This window comes from Monodelphis domestica, chromosome 8, assembly GCF_027887165.1.
Source record: "Monodelphis domestica isolate mMonDom1 chromosome 8, mMonDom1.pri, whole genome shotgun sequence".
Lineage (NCBI taxonomy): Eukaryota > Metazoa > Chordata > Mammalia > Didelphimorphia > Didelphidae > Monodelphis > Monodelphis domestica.
In genome coordinates, this window is record NC_077234.1 from 228,697,306 (window position 1) to 228,724,443 (window position 27,138).

The window sequence follows — 27,138 nt, forward strand, 5'->3', positions numbered from 1 at the left end:
TACTTGTTTTCACAGAATGTAGATCTAGGCTTTATTAATATAAAGAACTTCCAGTGAGAAAAACAAATTAGCATCTTCTCTTACAGTCTCAGAAAGGACATTTAAGGGGTCAAGTGATTTTTCTCATGATCACACAGAGACACTGTAATGAATAGATGTATAGATTTCATTTGGATTTAAATGATTTTTATTTCCAGCAACACTTGGGTAAGAATCCCTCTTCAGACATTTACTAGCCACATCATCCTGGATGAGTCTTTTAACCTTTTTAGACCTTCGTTTCTTCAACTCTAAAATGAGAAGATTGTACTTAATGCCAGCTGAGGTCTATTCTAGTTATATCTAGATATATGACCCTATGAACCCTCATCTTCTTAACTGTAGCCAGCTCTATGCACTTCATTATATTGCCTCTCCAATTTTGCTGATGAGGAAACTGAAGCACTGAGCTTTACTTGCAGGAATAGAGTCTAGTCGATTAACAAGCGCTTATTAAGTGTCATTGTATGCCACCATGTGTTAAGTACTGGGGATACAAATACATTGATGAAGTAGACCCTGGCTTTTAAACCAGGTACAGCTCATGACTCTTAAGACTACTTTTCTATTCCACTTTTTCCTGTCTGCCCAGTTTTCATCTTCCTTCTGTATTTTGTCTTCCTTCATTAGAATGTAAACTCCTTGAGGGCAGGGATGAGCTTTCTTTTTTGTTTATATTTGTGTTTCCAGGCTTAGCAAAATACCTGCCAAGTAGTAAGTGCTTTATTTATGTTTATCACATATTATCTTATCTTACCTTGCTTTACCTTATCTTCACTTATCTTAATCTAGTCATAAAATTTATGTTCTTATTGGAAAATATCACATTTAAGAACTGAGACCTGCAGCTAGAAAAGACTCCAAAAGCCATTTAATTTGAATATTTAGATTCTGATTACCTCATTTTTTCAAGGAAATAACTGAGATCTAAGACCTTCAGTGAATTGCTGGAGGTCACACAGCTAGTGTCAGAGGTAACATTTAAACCCATTTTCTCCAACCCTAGAACCAATGCTCAACCTAGAGGAATAGTGACTAGGGAAGGGAGTTTGGTCTAGGTAGTAACAGGAATTAGGAATTCAATTAGAGAGAAGTAAATTGTCGTGCCTTTTCTTGGCAATGTTGATGAGATTTTTATACCCTACACTAGAACAAAGTGGAAAGGTGGGGAGTTGGCCAGGGGAGCATTGAGTCTAGGACAGGATAAAATAAGAGGAATATAAGTGTATTTTAAGTGGTATTGATAATGATTTCACATGTGAAATCTATATGAGATTGTTTACCATCTTGAGGGTTCTAAGAAGGGGAGAATTTGAGATTCATTGAAAAATGTTGGAAACTATATTTTTACATGGAATTGGGGAAAAAATAAAATAAATTTTAATGCCTAAAAAACCCCAAAGTAATATTGACTTAAAAGGATGGATACAAAGGATAGTTAGGATTCAATCAGCACCTCGAATTCTTCAGAGGATGTTAACTGGGATGAGAGTAAAAGTTCTAAAGATAGGAAGTTCAGATGTGGGATTGAAAAGCAGGTTATTAACTAAAGAGATTTATTTGAAGGCATACAGGAAATTTCTCAACCAGTTACCTTTTAATGATAATGACATGTAAAGAGAGGGGAGCAAATGCAAGTAATAATTGATGGGTAACAAAGTGAGGGATTGAATGAGATGGTTTCTAAGATTCCTTCCATCTTTAATTTGCTGTGTTTCTGAGAAATTTGAAGATGATGAATGCAATGAAGATAGAAGGATAAAAATGAATTCAACAGTCCAAAAATCATGATAAACTTTTGGATATAACTTCTTTTTACTTTCAAACTAGTGGGAAATAGAACATAGAAACTTATCATGGCATGTGGGAATAAAAAGAGATTAGAAATCTTACTCTTTGAGGAGGGCTTTTTCAGCAGGTAGGCAAAACTGGAGTCAGAGAGAGGGTAGGTAATCATAATGATGCCCCCAAAAAATAATCAAAGAAAAGAACATCAGTGATACATTATAAAATGTGTAGAGGAGAAGGAAGTTCAGAAAGGTGTAAGATTAGAAGGACAGTATTGTTACTATTGTTAAATTTCATATATTCATTAAACAAATTATTCATAGTAGACAGTCATTCTTTCCTAGTTCTTTTTTTCTCTATTTGATATACTGAAAAGTTCATGTTTCTTAATTCTGTAATTTAAATAAAGTCTAAATTTAAAAAAAATTAAAGGAAGAATCTTTCCTTTAGAGTATTTAGATATGTACAAAATGCAGTCAATCCAAAAATTTATGGTTGTCTAAATAAAATTCCCTCTTGAGAAGGGCCACTTCTAAAACAGAAATAATTTGTATAATGATATCTTTGACTATGAAAAATGTATTGAATTAATATCAAATAATAGCAATATACTTTTTATGGAAAACAATGATTAGTGTCTTCTTGACTAACACTTAAAATAATAATTTACATCAAAGGCATTTTATTTCTATTTTTTCTGAACTTAGTGGTCTCCTCAGGCAAAAATATGGTATCCTTAGACTATGTGCCAATTAATATCTTATGATCTGAGGATTGGAAGTTGACTGCTTACAGGGTGGTCTGTAATTGGTTTCTTTCCTTGTCTGACAATTCTATATAACTTCAATGGAAGATACTTCTGTGTTGTTTGGCAACATCTGATGGTTACTTTTGATAGGACTCTGTTAAAACTAGCTAAAGGTGGTAAGCTAGCTGGCTCAGTGGATTTAGAGTCAGGACTAGAGATGGGAGATCCTGGGTTCAAATCTAGCCTCAGAAGCTTCCTAGCTCTGTGGCCCTGGGCAAGTCACTTAACCCCCATTACCAATCTCTTACCCTTATTTTCTGCCTTGGAACCAATAAACAGTATTGCTTCTAAAATAGAAGTTAAAGTTATTAGGAAACAAAACAACAACCAAACAACTTTAGTTAGATAAGCATGTAACCCTCTTAGTTTCCCAACTATAAAATGACTACAGTGTCTAGGTGGTAACAAAAGTAGCCTCAGTAGTTCCTATCTGGGCAGGAGTAATAGGTAGGTAAATGAGCACTCAAGAGTTAGAGATGTCATACTTTTTTAGATCTCAAACTTTAGAAATCACTGAATTCAGCCACCTCATTTTCTAGATGAACATTTAAAGCATGAAAAAGATATTTGGAAATATTTTCTTTAACTTTTCAATCAATTCAGAGTGGTTGTATGAAATAAAATTAAGGAACTGAACATCTTAAAACAACTGTGTGTTTTCTTCCCAATGTTTGGTGATGTAGGCTGGTTCAGAGATTCCCAAATATATAAATGCATCCTGACATTGTTATAATCTTGAGTATTTTGACATAACAAGTACATGTTGTGCTTTTACTGTAAAATTGTGGTTGAATTTCCTGGTATAAAAATCTGTTTCATTTAAAAAAAATTTAGCAGTAGTGTATGTGCATGTTTCACATGTGCATTTTATATTTCAGGATTCTTCTTCAAGAAAAGCGAAACTGTTTGCTTATGCAGCTGGAAGAAGCTACCCGTTTAACGTCCTATCTACAATCCCAGTTGAAAAGGTAGGTCACTTTTATAAAGCTGTGTGCTACTTTTTCATTTTTGCTCTACAATGATTACAAATGAGTGATGCTCATAATTCCTATTGGTTGGGACGTAGGAAATGGGATGGATTTGAAGTCTTAAAAGTGGCTAATGAATCATTTGGTCAAAATAAAGTGGAAAAGTGGCAGAAATTGTAGTCTATTAAGTTCTTGTCTATTCCAGGGAATTAAAGGAAAAATGTGTTTGTCTTAAAAGCAACAAAATCACTAGTAGGCAGACATGGAAAATCAAATAATATGGGTGTTTAAAATAATGTCCCAGGGTCAGGGAGTGGGAGTTAGATAGCACAATGGATAGAGCACCAGACCTGTAGTCAGGAAGATATGGATTCAAATGTGGTCTCAGCCACTTCTAGCTATGTGACCCTGGGCAAATCACTTGATCTCGATTGCCTAGCCCTTACCATTTTGTCCTGGAATTGATACTTTATGTTTATATCATATCAATATCATTAATATTGATTCTAAGATGGACAGTAAACATTTAAAAAAATTCCCTGGTATCTCCTTCCTTCCTTCCATCCCCTCCTTACACTAGAGAATAGTATCATTTCATTAAAAATATAAATAAATGTGTTTTTAAAAGACATAAGGTGAGTGTTTAAAATAATAATGATGATAGCGAAATACCTGGGAGTATTTGAGGGTCTACACTTGCTCTTAGGCATTTCTTATTGGCTGGAAATATAGAAAATAAAAATCATTTCATAAAAACTTAAAGATTTAATTTTCATATTTTAAGAAACCAGGAAAATTGTAGTTGAGATTTGCATTTAATTCCCATAAGGAAACTACACACCGTTATGATCAAAACCACCACCACTAAGAAAACAACTTGTTATAAACACACACACACACACACACACACACACACACACACACACACACACACACACTCCACCACCATTGTGATGGGAACATACCTCATCTAGATTTATAGTTCTGGTTTAATTTCATTATTCTTGACATTTCGTGATTATATTCAAATTTCTTCAAAGGGAAAAATGACTCATTGGCAAGTAAATTCATCAAATTACAGTGTGTTGATAAAAGGAGGTGAAAACACTAGTGTCTTTAGGCACATGACAGAAGCCAATAACTCTACAAATGACAACATATAACATCTTTTTTATTCAAAAATGAGTGATAGTTATCATACTTAAAGGCTAGAGTGGCATTAAATAATGATTGCAAAGAAATAAGTTAATTCAATTGTCAGTTTTTTTAAATGAAATGCTTCAATGATTCATTTTCAACAATAATTTTCTAACTCCTTCCTTCATAAAATACTCATTTTTGTCCAAACTAAATAATTAAATAGAACTCTTATTTACTACAACTGATACACAAGTATCCCTTCCATATTGTAGGGGTTAGTGGTGTGACACTCCTGTGATTTTGAAAATCTGCATAAAGTTTTTTGGCCCTCCCTTCATACTAGAGAAGAAATCTGATTTTTTTCCCTTTTCCTTTTCTGGAGTGTTTACGGTACCTTAATGTAAAATTTGGGTGATGTTTTTGTTCTGAGTGTCTAAACTTTTTCTGTATCATTTGCTGGCCTTTGTGTGTCATCTGTGGCTTCTGCAAAACTCTCCCAAATCATCAAATTAATTTCTTATGTCAACCCATTATATATTGAAACATTAGTGAGGAAAATCACAATGTGGAAGAGATACCTGTATCTGACTAACCAAAAATGGACAAACACTAAAAACAAAGCAAAACAAAACAAAAAAATGTATACCGTATTGGTTTGTTTGATCATAAATTTTTGGAGGAAAAACTGAACCCCATTAAGATTTTATAGTGCTTGCTACATGCAAGGAAGTATTAAGTATTACCTCTCAAAGAGACTGCAAAGTTATTAATTATTCCTCTGTTTAATATTATCTTTTTTACATAAAATTAAACTCATGGATTATCAGCCAAAATATATCCAAATATTAACAGTAACTGTTAACAAGAGATACTAGATTGATTTTCTCTCCTATATGGCAGATGGAATCATGTACCTTTGTGTGAAATATTATAATATACAAGCAGAAGTCATGGAAATGTGGTACTAAAACTTGGGTTTTTATTTCTTCTTTCAGTTTATCTGCCAGCACTCTGACAGTGTCCTCTGGAAGCAGCAGAGGATCACTGGCATCTAGCCGGGGATCACTGGCATCCAGCAGGGGTTCCTTAAGCTCCATCAGCTTTACAGACATCTATGGCCTTCCCCAGTATGAAAAATCAGATGCAGATTATGGCCAGCATCTGCGCTTTGACCTAATTCCATTTGATTCTCTGGGAAAAGATGCACCATTCTCTGAGTCCACAGGACATTCCAACTTCAATAAGCAAAGGAGATCCCTGGACACACCTCAGTCCCTAGCTTCCCTGTCTTCTCGCTCATCTTTGTCTTCCTTGTCCCCACCAAGTTCCCCATTAGATACACCCTTTCTTTCTGCTTCTCGGGATTCCCCTCTTGCCCAAATGTCTGATGGATTTGAAATGTTAGGTATGGGAGCTCTAGAAAGGCTCAGGGCTCCAGCCTCAGCTATGGGAGATGATGACACACAGGGGACAACTTCACTTCAACCTTCTGGATATCATGGGGACAGTGAAGGAGTCCGAGAACAGCTACGACCACAACTGGCAAATGCCCCAACTACTAGTGGAAGTAAGTTTATAAATAGGATGTTTGATGGGGGACAGGGTGGGGTTGGGTGCCAAAGAGGAAGGATTCTATACATAAAATTGTGCCAATTAAATATGCTCTGTATTTTCAATTACACAATTACTTTTTAATTTATGGTTGGTTTGCAGGTTTTAAAATTTTGTTAATTGACTCAAATTTTCATTTATTTCTGAAGCAGGCATTTTCTTTCTGATAATTTTTTTCTCCCTTACACATTATGGGCCATGTAAGTTATACCCACAGATTAGTTTTAGATATTGCCCTTCACTGAATAAAATAGCTTATTGAAAAAAAACCACTAAGTTCTTTAAGGGTAGAGACTAATTTTGTGTGTTTGCATCCATAATGTCTACTATTTTGCACAGAGTATTATTTAATAAAGATTTGTTGAGCCCAGTTTAAATCTTGATAAAATGTTAGCATCTGAAACAGATAAATATATAATATTAGGTTATTATACTCTGAACTATTTAGTCCAAGATCACCCCAATCTTTTGTCTGGAGACCATTATTATTATATATTATCATATGATATAATAATATATTATCATGTATTCTATGACTTGGTGGGGACAGAATATAAAATAATTTCCACTTAGACATCTATCCCTATTCCTGCATATTGTAAGCACTTAATAGTTTACATTTTCACCTAATTTATAATTTTCAATAATGATGATATAGATTTCTTTATGCTTCATAAAAATGCTGTGCTGTATGTACAGCCATGTGAGGTAGGTGTTATTAGTATCAACTCTGTTTATAGCTGAGTATGCTGAGACTGAGAGAGTAAGTCATTTGCCCAGAGTCAGAACAGCTAGTAAGTTTCTGGGGCGTTATATGAACACAGATATTCCTGACTCCAAGTTCAACACTTTCTCCACTGTGCCACCTTGCAGCTTTAGGGATAATTGCCATTAAAAAATATATTTTAAAATATATATTAATATATATTTTAAATATATAATATATTAAATAAATTTGTATATACATATATGTATATATAAAAATATATATATAGTTATTTGGGACAGTTAGGTGACTCAATGGATAGAGTGCCAGGCCTAGAGTCTGGAAGACCTGGGTTCAAATCTGGCCTCAGACACTTTATAGCTCTGTGCAAATTACTTATCCCAAATTGCCTCACTGTTACCACTTCTCTGTCTTAATTGATACTTGATTCCAAGACAGAAGATATCATGTGCTATATAAAGGGGGAGAAAAACCCAAGTTCTTCTTGTTTCTTTTCTTCCCCATTTTAACTTACATAGATGAAAATTTTTAAATAATACATACATTTTATATATTAAGTTCATTTTGTATGAAGCCCTAATAAATTTGTGTGAGTGCATCATTTGAAAACAAAAAGTAACATTGTCTTGCTCTAAGATTAAAACATAAACTTTTCCCATGATAGAAGGGTTGGTTTTATTTTCTTGAAAACGAAGTCATTTGTTAGTATTTCCCAGTACCTTTATTAGAGAATATTAAGTATTCAACCTGAAATATATTTTAAATTGGCTAACATTAAACACACACACACACACACACACACACACACACACACACACACACACACACACACACACACCAGTCTACAGGCCACCATACTTAATTTCTGCATTCAGTGGACCTTTAATAACTTCATTCTATTTGTTCTCTTTGTGCACTTTACTGGGGATAAAAAGGCAAAAAATAAAACAATTTTTGCGGTCTGAAGTTTTCATTATATTTGAGGGAAAACAATGTATAAATAAATATAAAATATATACAAAGTAAATAGTAACAACAACATTTAAGTAGGACCTACTATTTGCCATGACTATGTTATACACTTTATAAATATTCTCTCATTTTATACTCACAACCACTCTAGGAGGTAGGTGTTAAAATTATTTCCCTCAGTGTACAATTGTGGAAACTGAGGCAACCAGTTGGCCAAAGACAGCCAGCTAGTAAATGTGTTAGTCCATGTTTGAACTTGAGTCTTCCTGCCTCTAAGCCCAGTGCTCTATGCCACCTAGCAGACTATTATTTAATATTCAAAAATTCTAGGTGAGGGATTTTTATGTCTGGCAAAATCAGGTTGATGTGAATTTTGTGCCTAGAATGTTTTGAATAATGCTGCAAACCTAGGAACAATACTGATATGTCAACATCATTCATAAAAAACGTGTTTAAAGACCAGATCAATTTTGGAAGAATAATGGTTAATTATTTACTTCTTCCCTGTGACCATGTTATCATTTTAAAACAGAAATGAAAAAGTTTTAACGAATGATAATTTAATTTTTCCATCCTTTTTTTAAGTCTATAAAGTCTAAGGTACCAATAGGATAGTCACCACGAATCTTTATGTCCCAAACCCCTTGTTGTCCTCTCAAATTTCCTCCTCCACAGTCCTCCTGTCCCCTAAGTTTAGTTTTAAAACCTTCTCCTTGTATCATTGCTACCCTGATAGATACTACATAGACAAAGTTTTGCTATTAGCTTCTGAATGCAATTGGTTCATACTGTGTTTTCTTACTGCCACCTTGTGGTAACATACCATATATTGCACCCAACTTACTTTAAAAATTAAAATAATATTCCAAAAAAAGTAGTTAAAATGGAGTTCTCTTGAACACCAGGGATTGGATAAAATTTCATTCATGGGTATCGAGCACAACTGGAATTTCCAAGAGGCTTACAGAAAGAATGTAGCCTAAATCCGTAATATTTCTAATAATAAATGAGTAATAATTATTATCATCATCATCTGCATTGGTGGAAGGAGTTTCCATACTGGTAATTCCATCTGCAGAGAAGATCTGAAGATAATAAGTTCAAACCTCTCCTCTCCTCTCCTTTCCACCCCTCTCACATTCTAGTACCTGAAAAGATGCCCTCCTGGATTAAGCAAATGTTCATTAAATGGAATTTTTAAAATCTATTCTATTTTACTAGAAGAATCTGAGGCCCAGAATGGTTATCAATGTACCTAAAATCACACAACTTATTCTCACCATCTCGTGGTTCCCATAAAACAATATTGCTACATCTTGCAATTAGTTTTAATGTTGGGGGGCAAGGGAAGGATATTTCCTCAAATAACAGTTTTTCATCTAGATGTCAATCATTTGGACTCTTCTGAGAAGAGAGAAGTATCTGGATGTTCACAAATGTTATTTTAACTTTGCAGTAACCAGTATATTTTAAAATTAAATATACCTTGATCTTGATATAATTTCTGTTTTCAGGTAAATATTAATTATGATTCAGTAAGCACATTTAATTTTCTTATTTGTTTAGTCACATATTAATGACTATATTCATGCTGTTTTTAAATATCAGATTAGAAAATCTACTCCTTTTCACTCTGCTTTTTATTTTGTTTCTCATGCGGCACAACAGAAAAATTCACTGTAAGTGAACTTAGTATTATTTTTTACCTTTGATTTCTAATTCTTTGTTGTATCATTGTTAAGTATGTTGCCTAGTTTCATAAAATGTGCAGGAGTTACATTATAGTAGTCTTACAGTTTATTCCATAGGTAATTATGCTAACTATTCTTTAAGTGGTGATTACTGAATTCGTGAACAATGCTTTTATAAAAACTTTAACTTCGTTTGTATAATCTTATTTTTTTAAAAAGAATTTAATAACATATAGTACACTTGAGCTATAAACTTTATGCAGAATATACTTTCTATTGCATTTTCCCTTTTGTTCAAGCATTTTTATACCTATTGGACTGTGTCTCAGTGTATGCAAATTGTTTAAAGAAACATTTTTAAAGGTCAGAGATTTAAAAAGAAAATGTAGCTCTAAGATTTCATGCCCTCCCTTTATGTGTGCTTTACTCCCTATGGTTAACCTCATTGCATAGAAACCCAAGAGCAGATGTTTTGGGATGTTGAGTGGTTTCTTCCATGTTGTTTTTACTGACCAAGGATAACTATTGACAGTACCTCTTTCATTTAACTTTTGTAGCCATGTAGATCTAATGACCCTGTTGGGGGGAGGTCTTTGAGAATTTGTTTCCTTATTTTGATTTCTGCATTATCTTTTTGGGGGAATAATAGTGAAAAAGAAATAGAATTTATACTAATGATATAAGGATGATTAGAGAACTTAATATTAGTGTATTAAATGACAGAAATTTACATTTGTGTTCTTAAGTCTATAGAATAATAATAGAAAAATGTCATGAACTCGGTTTGTTGAGTGTAGACTTTATTACTTTGAACATTTTGGGATGACTTTTATTAGATAGATTGTTTGAATAGCAGAGGAGTTGTGGAAAATGAGTTCAACTAAAATTGTCACACTGTACTTTTCTGGTTGTTGTTGTATATTCCTATTTTATTCCTTTATTATTCAAACTATGAAGCAATGCAAATCAGTCTTTTCTTCTCCCCATTCCCCCTCAAAAAAGTACATAGTTCCTTTTTGAGACATTGTTACTGTGCTTTCTCTATTCCCTTATAAAATAAAATTTTATTGGTACTGTGCTGGTCATTTAAAAAGAAGTGACCATTATTGAGTATCATTTTATAGTCTACCCTTGCAACCCAATAATCTGTTATTCCACATATTGGTTAGTTTTATTAGTGATTTAAAATAGTCATCTTTCTTGTAGTGTCCCATGAATTGGATGATGGTACAAAAAGTTACGTCAAAGACTTCAGATGTTTATTTTTTTTTCTTTTTTGATAGTTTTTCAGCACTTTCAAAGAGGTTTAGCTATTTTTTAACCTTGAAGAGAAGCAACTACAAAGTTCCTTTCTCTAGTTTCCAGAAGAAAAAGCCAGACCTTGGTCTGTTTATTTTTTTTTTAAAGATAGATTATAGTTATAGCTAGAAGTTTTCATTTCATATTTTCATTGAGAGTAGCATCAAATTCCTTGCATTTTTCCTATTGATGTCAAAGTTTATTGTCACCTTCTAACACTGTTTATTTCTTTTCTCTACAGCAGTTACTTTAAGAGAAGACAGCGCTAGGAGGTCAGAGAGGAGGGCCAGACGGGTTTCTGCATGTCTCTCTGATTATTCGCTGGCTAGTGACAGTGGTGTTTTTGAGCCTTTAACGAAAAGGTTGGTTATATGATTTTACAATTTTTTCTTCTTCCCCCAAATTATTTACAAACATACACACACACACACACACACACACACACACACACACACACACACACACACACACAGTAGTGTTCTCTTGAGATCCTGAATAAAATTATTATTTTGGTTCCTTTAATAGGCTAGAAAATTTGAATTTACAGTACTAAAACTTTTAGCTTTATTCTTCATCTCCGAGAATTTGGGTTGTGGTAAACCCTAAGAGGAAATTCCTTGTGGCTTTATGGGGGTGGTAGTGGGTTGGTCTTTTCCCATCACCCACCTATTTCCTTACAGGGAAGATTCCTGCCCTCACCCTGACTCAGTGAGTCAGTCATTCAGTAAGCATTTATTATTTATGATAGATTTTACATTTATTATATTACATATATTATAATAATTATTTTCTGGCTCTCCTGCCAGTAGGCATATTTTTATGTTCACTGTTCTATGAGGAGAAAATCAGCCTGATTCAATTGTTCTCATATATACACACACAAAGGACAATACTGATCAGCCACAATTTATATTCCTACATTATCTTGTTATTTTTAAAAAACTGACAGATTATAGTTACTTTTAAATGTCCAAATGTTTTCTTTGTCTTCCTCTAATTTTTGTCACACTATATTTAACTGGGTTCTGTACTCGCTGCCAGGAACCAGAGCTTCCTTGGAAGTCATTGAAAAATCCCTTTTGTGAGCTCTAGGATTTTCATTTCTTGGATCTATTTTTAAATGAATATTTTTACCTTAAACTTTGATCTGAATTCTGCACATGGTTTGGAATATAATAATAGTGGTCAGATCATTAAATGAGGAAACAGATTTAGAGACGTTAATTGACTTGCCCAAGATCTTAGACTAGGACTGGGTCTTCTGAATCCCAGTCCACTACTTGAAATTTGAGTTATTATCCACTCAGTTTACATAGGGAAGATAAGCAGATAACAATGACTTGTAATCTAGGGAAGCTTTCTTTCTTTTTGTTAAATCCTTACCTTCTGTCAGAATTGGCACCAAGTTTTGATTCCAAGGTAGAAAAGTGATAAAGAGATTAAGTGACTTGCCTAAGGTCACACTGCTAAGAATAGCCTTTCTTCAAAAGCAGTTTTTGTGGATTCATATCATCTATATGATCAGTGCAGTTCTAGTCACTTATCAGTGCTTATCCTATATCAGATACTATACTAGGTGCTGGGGATGCAAAGACAAAAATTTAAAGTCTTTGAACTCAACATATTTGCTTTCTCCTGGGGATAGGCACTTTTAAGTGCCTATTTTTTAAAGACATTTTTCTTGAAGCAACCCTGTGAGTATCCTCATCACTATTTTATAGAGCAGAAAACAGAGACAGAGAAGGAAATGGCTTACCTACTTTCACAAATAAACGCTGAGGTCAAGTCTCAGACCTAGTACTGTTGTGAACAGCATTCAATAGCCTTTAGTTGTCATTTACTTTAAAGGTGGATGGGAGATAGAAGAGTCAAAACTAAGATTTGTCTTTTTTAATTGTTTACTACTCCAATGAAAAGCTTGAGAAGTGTAGGTCAATTATACTTTAGTAACCTGTTAAAATACACACAAGAAGGGCAAACTAGGTAGCACAGTGGATTGAGTGCCAGGACTAGAATCAGGAGGACCTGAGTTCAAATTTGACCTTAGGCATGTCCTAGCCATGTGACTGGGCAAGTCACTTAACCCTGTTTGACTAGTCCTTACCTTTCTGTCTTAGAATTGAAAATAAGACAGAAGGTAGGGGTTTAAAAGAAAGAAAAAAAGAAATTTCATGTAAGTATATAATGACTGATTCTTATTTCAGATCCTTAAAATCAAGAATAGTGTTTTCTTTAAGAACATCTAAACTTTAACCTAATATTTAATAGGTATAGTATATTCTCTCTAATACGATGTCTACACAAATGAAATGTCCATAAACTAGTCCACACACCATATATATAGATGTAACACCTTAGCATAGTGAACAGAAGACCAGCCTCAGTTAGGAAGGTCTGGGATGAAGTCCTGCACCTCACACCTACTAGCTGTATGTCTATGGGCAAGTCATAACCTCCAGGCAACTATAAGATTGTAAATTGCTTAACAGTTGCCAAACTGCATCGGTATCATGGGAATTTTCTACCTGGGGAACTCCCTTTGCTAATGAAAGCACAAATCTAACCAAAAGAGAATAAACTGCTATTATTCTCATTCTTTAATTAGCATGTGCATATAACCAACCCACCCAGGGAGGAAAAGGGGGTTTCTGTCTTTTATATTGCTTTATTGTTTCCAAGTCCAGATGGAGAGGCAGTATGATTACACAGAGGGAAGAGAGCTGGATTTTGAATCAGGGCTTTGGAGTTCTAACCTCAGTTCAGCCACTTCCCAAATGCATGTCATTGGGCAAATAAATCATTGACTATATCTGGACTTCAGTTTCCTTATCTGCAAAAAATGAGAGCATTAGACTAGATGAACAATAAGGCACTTTCAGCCCTAAATTCATGATCTTAGCATTCCTTTGGTTTCTGTGCTCTCTATGACTCTCTGTGGCTTATTTTAAGACACTGAACAAATTATTTTCATTCATGGAACTAGCAGAAGTTCCTTTTCCCCCAATTTTCCATATAGATGAGTTCCAAGAAAATGTTACAAATAGCCTTTTTTTTTTTAAAGAAGTATAATTTTAGGGGGCAGCTATGCTCGGTGTATTAAGAGACTGGCCCAGAGACAGAAGGTCCCAGGTTCAAATCTGGCCTAAGAACCTTCCCAGTTATTTGACTCTGAGCAAGTCACTTAACCCACCCGCCCCCTTGCCTAGCCCTTACTGGTCTTCTACTTTGGAACCAATGTACAGTATTGATTGTAAGATGGAAGGCAAGGGTTGTTGGGGTGTTTTTTTTTTAACTATAAATTTGGAAGTATCTTAACTATATGCTCTGTAATTGATCTAGAAAATCTGTTTATATGTCTGTCTTAGGATTGATAGTATTGGTTCCAAGGCAGAAAAGTAGTGAGGGCCAGGCAGTTGGGGTTAAGTGACTTGCCCATAGTCATACAACTGGGAGATGTCTTCAGGCAAAATTTGAACCCAGGACCTCCCATCTCCAAGCCTGCTTTTCTATCCACTGAACCACGTAACTGCCCTTGAAGTCTTTGCATTTGGTTAAATATTTACTTGATTAGTTTTCTATCCAGTTACTAAAAAAGTGTCTTTAAGAGATAGCATAGTATGATGATAGATATAATACTTTTAAGATTAGCTTTGGAAATCTTATATGGAAATTTGCTACTAAAATAAAATAAAGAAAAGGGTGAAATGCTTTAAGATTAGCAAAACATATGTATATTATGTGTATACATATATATTCGTATACATCATTTGGATAGAGAATCAACTTCAAAGTCAGGAATACTGGGGTATAAAACCCATCTATAGCATACACTAATTCTGTGGCTGTGAGCAAGTCCAATGACTTCTCAGGCCACTCTTTTAGGAATTTGGAACTGTAGAAAAGATACTGGTTTGCATTGGTAGGTCTAGTTTCCTTATTGGAAGTTCTTTTTGCAAGTGAAACACGGGTCCATTCCAATAGCAACATTTTCTGGTAAGAAAAGAATCAGCACAACTGAAAGAATTTATGGGTTTTACCCCCTTAGAAGAAATCTAAGTGGATAACCTTGTCCTTTTTCCAAATGTCAATAGGAATGAAGATAGCGAGGAGCCTGCATACAATGATACTACCACTAATGAAGAGCCCCAGATACATGTTGGATTTTTGTGAGTTCAGATTCAATCTTTCCCTTCTTTGTTGGTACTATGGACATAGCAGCTAGATCCCTTCTTCCTGTTCCCCCACTGTCAAAGATTTGAGGAGGCATGTCTTTTCATATCCCCTATTTGAGTCTGAGCTTTCAGCAAGTGTTAATTAAGCATTTGCTAAGACACCACTACTGAGAAGTGGAAAATTAGAAAGGAACTAGCTTATAAATGGAGATTAGGGGGGTAGACCCCAATGGGACAGGTGCCCCCCAAACCCTTTGTACATATTTATTGTCTGTAAAAAGTATTACAAATCATTGTTGGGACTTGAAATAACCATTCCCATCTGCTTGCTGTAGGGTGGGGAGAATTAATAGATGTTGAAGTCTATTTGCCTTTATTCCTCAATTTGTGTTATCAGAGAACCACAATATCATCCTTTTTGGGTGTCCAGACCCTTTTTTTTCATTTAAGAGGTAACTATTGGATAACTGACAGAATAATGACAATAACTTATGTCCAGTAATCTTCAGCCACGACAAAATAGCTTTGTGTAAGTTGCAAACAATAATACCATATATGTGTATTTGTATATGCGTATCACATATGTGTATATTTGTATACACACACATCTAATATTATCCTAATTTCTGCATTCAAGTTGTTTTTGTTGTTCCTTCTTCTTTACACCCTTACCTTCCATCTTAGAATCAATACTAAGTATTGGTTCCAAGGCAGAAGAATGGTAAGGGCTAGGCAATGGGGGTCAAGTGATTTGCCCAAGGTCCAATAGCTAGGAAGTATCTGAGACAGATCTGAACCTGTGTCTAGGCTTGCCTATCTGGACGCCTCTCAAGTTGAGCTTTGACATTTTCCTCTCCCTACACCCCACCCCATTATCCAAGTAGTTTCATGTGAATAAATCACTATTTTATTTTGTAGGCATGATAAGGGAAATGATTGTCTCCTAGTGAATGTCCTCCAACTCAAAAATTTTGCTGGGCAGATTGTGAAAGAAGGCTGCAAGATGTAAGTGACCACCAATTCAACTCTTCTAGTTCTTCAGATTTTAGAGATGTGGGTGTTTCCTAAGTGTGTCTCCACCAGCTCCCCCTCATAGCCCAGAAGGCAGCCTTTTCTTCCATGATTGATGACAAATTCTTCATGAGATATAGCCAAAATAATATATCATCCATTACCCAGCTTTCTGGAAGTCTGCCTCTTAAAGGAGGATTAGACTAGACCTTTCTAGAGGTTGCCTTCTCTAAAAGCATAACCTTAGAGCAATGATATAAAACTCAAATAGAAATGGATCCTAAAAAAATTACAAATTAACATTATCTATGTTACATTGTATTTTATTTTATTTGTTAAACATTTCCCAATTGCATTTTAATTTGGTTCAGCTTCCCTAGGAATGTGAGTTCAACACCTTTCTCTTAAAGAACTGATGCCATTGCCACACCAGGATACGAGCACATCTTTAGTAAAGAGAAATATAAAGTCTACATATATTTAGAGAAAAACAGACAAATATTAATTCAATGAATGAACTACTTTAACAAATTCTTATTTTAACACTTGATTAGAACCCTCATGCAATCACAATTTGTGGGATATCAAATTATTCTTGAAATAAAAATTCTGTAGAAACTCAGTAAGTTTAATTGACTGGTGAGAGTGGACCAGTCTGAAATGGGAAATATTTTTAAAGGATCAATAAACATTTATTTAGTACCTGTTATCTGCCAGGTGAAATAGAATAGGTAAACTGAGGGGACTATTTCTTTTGTTGCAATGACTGAATGCTCTGGCTGACTAGAGAGCTACTACTAGGGGACACACCCTGATGATTTCCTTACAATGGGGATAGATGAGAGACACTGCTGGTATAGGGGAACTGCTTTGGGGAATGCTCTGGGGTTTGCCTACTGATCCCTACTGATGGCTGATGGATCAGTATATCTTTCTAACCTCCTCCCCTCTTCATTCCCTCCCTTCTCCAACCCACTGCTGGAAGCCTTTGGCTTCCTCCCTGCCCCTGAGTTGACTATAAAATACTCTAGTTTTCTTTCTCAGGTAAGGGGTTTAGTGTGATAACCAGATGGGAAACTGAGGTAAGAGGGATGAAGATTTCCCTAAACTACAAGGAGAATTTTAGGAGGGTTTGAAGAAGTAGTCCAATCACAAACTGTGACTCTAAGACAGTTAGGGAGTTGGAGGACAACAGCTTTCAAAATCTTCTTTCTTCTTCTTCACAAAATCAGCAAGGTCTCTAAGCTTAACCCCAGAGAGAAAACAAAGTCCAAAATCTCTCCTTCAGTCTGGCTTTCCTCCAACTCTTGATCAGTCAAATCTCAGAAAGAACAGAGGTTTCCCCTTGATCAGAGAACTCCAAAACCAAGTCAGCCCAAGGGTCTTTCAGCCAGGTTTCCTCCTCCAGGGAGAGTGACTCCAAGTTCTGTCCCCTCCCCCTGGTCAGCTCAACTGCCAACTCCTGGGACTATTCCATTTGGAACCCTGGTTCTTGATTGACAGGCACTCTACCACAATTCCCCCTTTTATTAGTAAAAGAATGCAACTTGCATTTTCCCATGATACTTACCTTAATAATTTCATCTATCTATCTTAACTCTTTGCTATCTGAAATATACTCTTCCCTCCCCCCCAAATAACAAAATCCTAAACTCATCTCAGCTGTTCTATCTATCTAAATACTAAGCTAAGAATGGGTCATAGGAAAATGGTTTAGGAAAATAGGTTTTCCATAACAAAATAAGTAACAACATTCAAAATCATCAACAATTTCGCCAACATATTGAACATGCAAATGACTTATCGTAATGTCTATATAGTCACTAAGAAAATCTACTACTAACAAATGCTAAACTACAATCATAATACAATGTAACTTTTCTATACTTCAGAACATCTGTGTCTCTATTTCCTAAGCCTTGGACCAATTCACTAGGCTATCACTGTTGTTATTAGTTAGATTGTTAATAACTTACTCTAAAAAGTTAGCTCATTAGTAATTTAGTAAGTACGTGTGTCCATACAGATTTACATATATATATATATCCTTGTATATTTCTGTGCAAACTCATTCATAAAAGAAAAACTTTGTCTGTTTGAATTTTCCACAGAACTTTCTCATCAGTGTGTCTTGTTGTCATGTAATTATGCACATTGTATACTCACCCAATCCATGAATATCTTACTTTGCTATGTAGGATGTGTATTCATGTATGTGGTGTTTATATGTATGATGCTTCCTTACACATCCTCACGATCCAGAGTTCCAAAAAACAAAGTTCCAAAGTCCTTCCACGTCCAGTCATGTTGCTTGTAGAAAATCTCTTCCATCCTCTCTGGTCAGCACTTCACTCTTCTGTAACTTGATTGAAGACATGTGTTCCTCAAATCAGGATCCTCTGCAATAATCAGGAACCTGGGAACACACGAACAATGCATGTGTGTGAGATTTACATGTGTGTGTGCAAGAAAGAGTGAAAAGTTACTTTTGCATGGAAGTGAGTTGAAATCTTTGTGCATGCAGAATTTATCAGACTTTCTTCATGCATGGGGGTAGGCTTTGCCTTTGTTTCTCTTCATGCTTGCAAGTTAGCTCAACTTGTGTTTTTTCTTCATGCATGGGGGCAAGCGTTATGCCTAAGAGTATAGTTTTTCAATTTTTTTTTCATCAAGGAGGTCTATCATATGGTTACTGTATGTAGTTTTTGCATGGTTACTGCATGTAGTACTTGGAAATAGTTCATTTCATTTTGTTACTGTTTCAGGCAGAGACTATTTTATATTTTATATTGAGGCTTTTTTTTCCCCCTTTGTGGCTGCTATTCTTTCAAATGCAAGTTTCCTTTTGTTTTCTGTGTTACTGGCTGTATATTTTCATGGGTGCTATCCTTTCATTATTTTAACTTGTGCAGGGATTTCTCTACTGTATTCTGGTGGCAAGTATTCTCCAGTGCTTTCCTTTGTTCTCAGTAGGCTTACATTCACCAGGCTTCTTATTGCTTTCTTCTTGGGCTATTTGTTGCTGTTCATATGTATCATCACTGATGACATGATCACATTGTTATGTCTAGTGAGATATCTGAAATTATGAAATAATATTTTCATGGTATACCCTCTCTCTCTTCCTTCCCCCTGGTAGAGACTGTTTTAGGGGTGAAGGTTGAAAGATGTGGATAACCTTTTTTTTTTTCATCTATAACTTGCTGTTAAAGTCATGTTATAACAGATTCAACCAATGTGAATCTATGCTTCTCTAGCACTCTAATGTATGTATCTATCCTAGTTATGAAGTTTACTACAAGTTTAGGAGTATTCTTGCTGTTGAATTGCTGGTTCTTCTCTTGCTGGAGTAACTTATATCCTATGCTACCCCAAGACTAGTCTTCATTCACATGTTACCCTATGGAACTCTGACTAATCTTGGTTTCACTGTTACAGCATGAATGATACTTATCATGTGTTTGAAGTTAGAGAATAGAAATGACATTTTTTATTTATGTCCCCTCCCCCACTTCTCAACCTAGTTCTTGATATTATCCTTCCCATTCAGATTCTATATCCGCATAAGCCATTTAATTCAACTTATCTATAAAGTCATTTTCATTATCAACTCCTAAGCTTGCATAAAGTTTTTCAAATGGTATACAGCTTATTCTGTGCCCAAAGAATAACTCCTCATCATTGTATTGGTATGAGTTTGTTTGCACGGGTTCCAGGTATGCTATCTTTTCACTTGTGTTCCACACCTCCCCTTCTTCATCTAACTCTTCATAAAGCTTATAAAACTGATAAGGCATTTGTTCTACATCATCTTCATCCATTATTAGCACACCTTCTGGTATTCCTTCAGATTCAGTGTCCGACTCTGAATCACTAAATCCAATTGCTATGTTATTTGGATTCTGCTCAATGCCATTTAAACCTTTGTCAGATGTTGGTAACTCTGGCTTTGTGTTTTGATCTAAGCCTTTGCACCAGCTTCTGTGTTCCTCAAGTCAATTTCTTTTTGTTTCTCACTATTAAGCTTTAGATTTTCATTTTGAATAGGTAAACTAGATGGTATGGGGTTATGCAGATCTTGTATACTGTTAATAATCACAGATCCTACTCTGCCTACTCTACCTACACAACTAGTCTGAGGTCCATTCTCATTTGACTGTGTAGAGATAGGAATCTTTCCCTCTAAGTTATTATTTTCTTCTGGGAATAAGGTTTTTACTTCTGCAGGTCCCCCAGTGTCAGTAATAGGATGTGTGTCTTCATGTTGTCCCCCACAACAACATGTATCTGTTTCTGGTTTAGTAGCCAAGGTGTTCATAACTAATGATTCATTGTTCATGCCCTTGCTACCCTCTTTCAGGTGCATATGTAACTCAGTTAATTCTTCTTGATTTGATTCATTCCCAATGAAATCTTCAATGGAACATGAAACTAAACCATGGCAGTTGCTCTGACTAGATACCCCTGTGCCCCATAGAACATTGGCACTAACTGAATCCTTGGTTGTTACTAAGCCTGCCATTCCATCCTCAGATTCAAATTTAACTATGTCACCTCCACTACTTTGAATATGATAATCTTTGTGTTCAAAAGCAATGTCAGCTTCATTATCAGTTAGTTTTTTCTTATCTATAACACTCATTGTTGGATGAAAAGTACTAGCTTCTGGATTCAAACTATATGTCATTTCTAAGGGTACCTCTGTCATAAAGCTCTTGGGAGAAGTAACTAAGTTAGGTGGGACTTCATCTGTGAATTTTTTTAGAGCCTTGTCATCTTTATCAACAGTAACCTTTAGGGAATTGAAATTATGTGTCTCCTTATTAGTCACTAACTTTTTCTGGAGTTCTTGTGACTTTTTCTTTTTCTTTTGCATGATTCAATCCCATGATCCACTCTACACTGGAAAAAGTTTTCTAGGAATGATTTGATTTCCTTTACAGACTTTTCCTTTGTGATTACTATATAGGTCTTATCAAAGTCCCTCATCTCATTTGCAATTTGAGATGTTACTTCCTTAATTTCTGCCTCATTGTCTGTAATCTGGCTCTGCCTTTTCTTGCTTTATTGCAATGGCTATCATTCAGAGAATCACTTTCTTGCACCAATTTTACACTATTTCCCAGGTTTTTTCCTATTATTTTTGTCTGCAGCCTTTTCCTCACAATTTCTTCTACCTCCAAGTGTCACACTAGGGTCCTGGCTTCATAATTCCCTTCTAACCATATCTGAATACTTTGGCTTAGCTCCAGTTTCTGTTGCCTTTTGCATTTCTCTCAAATCAGGAGCTTGTTTTGAGGACTTCAACTTGCAGTGTGAACAGCAAGCGGATTTCTTGTACCTAGTTTCTGCATTATGTTTTTCTCTGTTAGTACTCTCTTGTTTTTTCTTCAAAAAGCAGTTTCTAATCAAGTGTCCTTTACTGTGACAAAAGAAACACTCCATAGTTTCATTTTGCACTGATTTTCCCTGGTTTCTGGGAACTAAATGTTTTGAAAGTCCCAATGGTGTTCAAATTTTTAATTTCATCAATCTCCTTTTGTTTCAAATCCTTTTCAGTCCTCTCTAACTTATCTTTCAGGTCTTGAACTTCCTTACTCTGATCTGAGTTGTTTTCAAATAGGTAACCTGCAGCCTCTCTCAATTCAATTAGGGAAGCGGAGTCATATTTAGGGAAATAGCTCTTGAAAAATGTCCTCAAATTGGGTGTGCATCCCCTCAGAAATTGTCTACAGACATGTCCAGCTGTCTCTTCATTATCTGCTTCTAAACCTAAGATTGACTCTGCCATTTCTGACAGATGCTCTATGTATGTGGCAGGATGTTCTCCTTTATCCTGCCTGACCTTGTCAAACTTGGCCCATGTACTAGGTTTAGAACAGCATTGCTTAATTGCTTGCAGTAAATCCTCCCTGCACCTTTTCAGATAAGACATGCATGTTGGATTGGCATAGTCCATGTCCCCTCTTTGATCTACAGTGGGCCAGCTTGTCAAATTTCTCTCAGAACCAATCTTCTCCAAAAATTGCCCTTTTTCGTGGGGGCTGAACAATTCTGATAGTAAAAATTCTTCATCCTCGAAGTCTGGATCAAAGATCTGAAATGCTCTCTTCAACTCCTTGTGGGATTTAAAAGGATTGTCCACAAATTTTGGAAAACAGCATTTAATGGACTCGAGTTCCTGAGGAATGAATTGTCTATGGGCCTTTGAGTGAATAACAACAGCATTAGTTGTTAGCTTGGTGACTTCCTTCAATGGGCAGATTTTCTCAGGGGCACTAGCAGCCTGGTTTTCATTTTCATTATCACCTTCAGTTTCCTGAGGTGCATCCTCAGTTTGCCCATTGTCCTTTCCCATAACTATATCTAAACCTTTTTTCCTTAATTAGTTGTTCAAACACTGCTTTAATCATCTTGTCTAAGTTGTTGTCAATGGCCATAATCTTCTCTGCCTTAAGGGGTACCATGAATCTAAATGCTTTCCTGACTTGGGTTAGAGTCTGCAACACAGCCATGAAGAATACATATACTTGTGCCAGGACTTGCCAGAGAACTAGTTCATGTTGAAATGGTAATTGTAACACAATCATTATCAAGTTTCCTACATAATCCACACTCTCCACTACCATTTGAGTCGGTTTGCTGTATAGAATATGATAAGCCTAAAAGCAAGCAATGGCTGCCAAAACCACCACACCAAAAACCACTTGTTTGAACATCTTTACTATCTTTCCTGCCTGTGGAATTATTGGGTACAGTCAGACTAAGGGTGCCACTTGAAATAGAGAAATGTAAACTGAGTTATACTATTTCTTTTTGAAATAGAGAGGTAAACGGAGGTGAAACTATTTCTTCTTGCAATGACTGCTCTGGCAGGCTTGTGACTCTACCACACAGGCAGGCTCTGAGAGTACAAAGACAGAAATGAAATCCTCATTGCTTTTAAGGCTCTTTATATTGTACCTGGAAATTTCATTATTCTTTATTAATTTCATTAACTTATGCTAGTTTAACAAAGAATTGCCATTTGAGCACAAAGAAAGTGCTGGTATACTGCATATGACCTTGCATTCTCTCTGTCCTTCTGGTGGACATATTTGGAATTCATATTTGGAAGCCGGGGAGGGAGTAGCTTATAGACTTATAGACTTAGCTACTATGGAGCAGCTACTTACAATAGCTTATGGATTTAGAAATGAAAGATACCAATCAACTACTTCAGCACTGAAAACATTTTGTTTTTGTTTTGTTTTGTTTTTTAAAAACCTTATCCTCATCTTAGAAACAATACAGTATAATGTAGAGTGTATATGGTTCCAAGGTAGAAGAATGGAAAAGATTAGTCAGTGGAGGTTAAGTGACTTGCCCAGGACAACTCAAGACTTCCATTCTTTAGACCTGGCTTTCAACCCACTGAGCCATGTAATTGCCTGCAAGCAATCTTAACAAGCCCTCATAAGCATCAGATTTTAAAAACCAGAGACTAAATTATATTATACTATACTTATGATATAACCATGTTTATAAGTGAAAGTTCTTGAAAGATAACAGTTTTTTTAAAATAAGTAAATATTCCCCTTGCGATTTTATTTGCACAAATTTGCTTTTGCTAACTCTTTAAAGGTAGTATGAATAAACTTTCTTTGAGTCATTCTATAATGTGAATTAGTGAATTTTTATTGTAGTTGTATTTTTTAAAGTACAGACTACCTAATGTGACATTCAATACCCTCCATATTTTGACTTATAGCATTATTTTACTTAAAATACATACTATCTAGATTTGACTATTTAAAATTCCAGAACCTTTTGTGTATCCTCACAGTACCTTCCTCCTCTGTGCTTCCTATATTTCTTACTGTCCTTCAAGGATCAGCCCAGATTCTGCATCTTCTGTGAAACTCTCCTTGATAACAATAGCTATCATCACTCTCTTATCTCATCAGGTATTTCTAGAGCTCCGTATTGGTAGTTTTTTGGTTTTTTTTGTTCCTTTAACTTCATACCCTGGATTAAACTTGGTTCTGTTTTTGATATATCTTCCAGAAGAATGTAAGCAGTTTGAGGGTAGGGACTAATTCTTCTTTACCTTTATATCTATCAGCACCTACAATAATGCTTGTTCAGATTAGGTATTTTACAGATATTTTTACATTTTAATTTTATGTAAGACTTCTTCCCATATCTTCAGTAATAACTATAATAACTTCAGTAATAATAACCTTCTGTCAAATTAAAGTTGTACTCAACTTTGAAGTTTTTATATATGTATAAAGAAACAGAATTTTAGGCTAGAGGAGGCCTTAAAGAAAATCTAGTCAAATCCCTTCATTTTACAGATAAGTAAACTGAGGTGATGAAAGGCAAAGTGACTCCTCTTGGCTATTTAATGGCATAGCTGAGAGTAGGAGCTGGCCTCTAATTCTCCTAAACTTTTCTGCCCAAAGGAATTCCAGATTGGGAATCAGGAAGATATTAGGCAAGTCACTTAATCCCTTTGCCTCAGTTTCCTCATCTATAAAATTATATGGAAAAAGACATGGCAAATCACTCCATTATCTTTGTTAAGAAAAACCCCCTATGGGGTCAACCAAGAGTCAAGCACAACTGAAAAATGACCATACAACAATGTACATATAGATCTATAGGTTGTACAGTCTTATGAAATAACTGTGTTTAATGCCTATTTTAAATTTACCATATTTTTAATTTACTTCCAGACACATTAGAGTCTATTTGCCAACTCTTGACTCAGGCACACCAAACACTTACTGCTCCAAAGCTCTGGAATTTCAAGCTCCATTAATATTTAATGAAGTTTTCCAAATCCCTGCACATTCAAGTGTCTTAAAATTAAAGTCACTTCAACTGTATGTTTGTTCAGTTGACCATCAGCTTCAAGAGGAACTGCTGGTAAGTGGTCATTTTCTTTTAAAAGGAGAGAGAGAGTGGAAACCAACCTGCTTCATGATTGTAATTCTCTCTGTCTCTGTCTGTCTGTCTGTCTGTCTGTCTGTCTGTCTGTCTCTGTCTCTGTCTCTCTCTGTCTCTGTCTCTCTGTTTCTCTCTCTCTGTCTCTCTCTCTCTTTCTCCTTCCCTCCTTCTCCTTCTCTGTTGCTTATTATTTCATTGGTATAGATGCTTTCATCACTAATTCCAATTTGTTACAACCCTTTCACACCTTTCCAAATTGAGATAGGCCCAAATCAGATGCTGTTAGGTCCATAGTTGTAGTCTTTGAGGTTCAGTAAGACCTCTCAGAACTTGTGCTTTCATTGGCATACCCTTTGAGAACCCAAGGTAACCATACCAGGACAGATTGGAATACAGACTATGAAATTTTCTCTGTCTCTCTGTCTCTGTCTCTCTCTGTCTCTGTCTCTCTTTCTGTCTCTCTCTCTCTCCTCTCCTCCTTCCTCCATCTCCCTTTTATCTCCTTTCTCCTTACCCGTCTCCATCTCTGTCTCTCTCATCTTTTGAAAAAGGAAATGCTTTGTGGCTATCTTGTTTAATTTATGTAACTTATTTCCAGGGAATTGCTCAGATTAACTTGGCTGATTACGAGAGTTCCAGTGAAATGCAGTTGCGCTGGTATTCTGTCCAGGTCTTCACCAGCTCTGACACCCAGAGGACCAAAGAGGGTAACCAGTTGGAAGAAGGCACAACAGAGGGTCCTGGAAATAACACCATTGTAAAAACGGTAGAGATGATTCCTCAGATTCCACCCATTCTCCCTCTACCATATATTTGAATTTTAAGTTTTATTATTGCAGGAAACCACTTTATGCTAGATTTTCTCCCCCCAAAAAAGTGTTGGGAACAATAAAAAATTAACATTTTAATTTTTTTAATCCATTGAGATTATAAAATATTTAACATGTATGAAATAGAAGTGCATGGTTAGCATATTAAGCAAATATTTTAAACAGTGGAAGGAGGTATGGCATAGTAGATAGAGACCCAACCTTATTCCCAAAAAGACCTAGGTTCAGGTTTCTCCTCTGAGCAACACTGAATGCGTACCCTGGACCTCTTAATGCTGCCACTCTCTTAACATTTCAGTTGCAGAGAACTTTGTTGATTTTCTTTATCAGAGGAAGTTCCTTACCTAGAACTTCCTATGTTGATAAAACCACAGGCATGATTTAAAAAAAATTAAAGCAGCGAGAACCCATTTTTATATGTGAAAGTTTCAGCAGACTAGATTTTTCTTCATGCAAAATGATTTATAAACACAGATGATACATTGTTAGATGTTTTATACTTTGAACACTTAGGTATCCACAAAAGGTGTTGTTTTATGCATTTCATTTTTAAAGTATTGCTGAGTTTATGGGGAGTGAAATCTCTTCCACAAAGGACCTACCCAGAGACCATTATCTGGATTATGGGGGGCGGGGGGAGAAAGAGACAGACAGACAGACAGAGAGAGAGACTGATTGAGAGAGAGAGAGTATGTGTGTGTGTGTGCGTGCGTGTGTGTTGTGCACACTATCTATTCTTGGCTTCAGCAATAGAAATTGCTGGTTTAAACTGGTTCCCAGGAATGCCATTTTCTCTTTCAGGATGCAGTTACAGTACTATTAGCCAGGACCACAGCCCAGCTGGAGGCAGTGGAGAGAGAGTTAGCAGAGGAGAGAGTTAAATTGGAATATACAGAAGAAGAAATCTTAGAGATGGAAAGGAAAGAAGATCAAGCAGAAGCTATATCTGAACGGTGAATAATCTTCCACTTCCATTTTAGAATTTGCCTTTTGAAAATGAATGAATCTCAATGGAAAACTCCTTTGATTGAATTAGGAAAGAATTTAATCAATCATTTCATGAGAAAAATGAAACAATTTCATGAGGGAGATGCAGTTGTTGGAAAGATAATTATATAGCAGATCAGTAGATTTGGTTTCTAGAATTT

The 27,138-nt window shown here is 35.6% G+C and overlaps 1 protein-coding gene across 1 annotated transcript in view; it reads left to right on the forward strand.

The window, feature by feature from the left end:
• Positions 1-27,138, forward strand: part of WWC3 (WWC family member 3) — a 208,851-nt gene that overhangs the window by 164,985 nt on the left and 16,728 nt on the right. The window contains exons 10-17 of the mRNA XM_007500942.3: positions 3,514-3,603; positions 5,739-6,310; positions 11,285-11,405; positions 15,135-15,209; positions 16,134-16,220; positions 24,947-25,139; positions 25,759-25,926; positions 26,792-26,943. Of these exons, the coding sequence (XP_007501004.2) occupies positions 3,514-3,603; positions 5,739-6,310; positions 11,285-11,405; positions 15,135-15,209; positions 16,134-16,220; positions 24,947-25,139; positions 25,759-25,926; positions 26,792-26,943 (1,458 nt within the window). The remainder of the gene's footprint in view (positions 1-3,513; positions 3,604-5,738; positions 6,311-11,284; positions 11,406-15,134; positions 15,210-16,133; positions 16,221-24,946; positions 25,140-25,758; positions 25,927-26,791; positions 26,944-27,138) is intronic.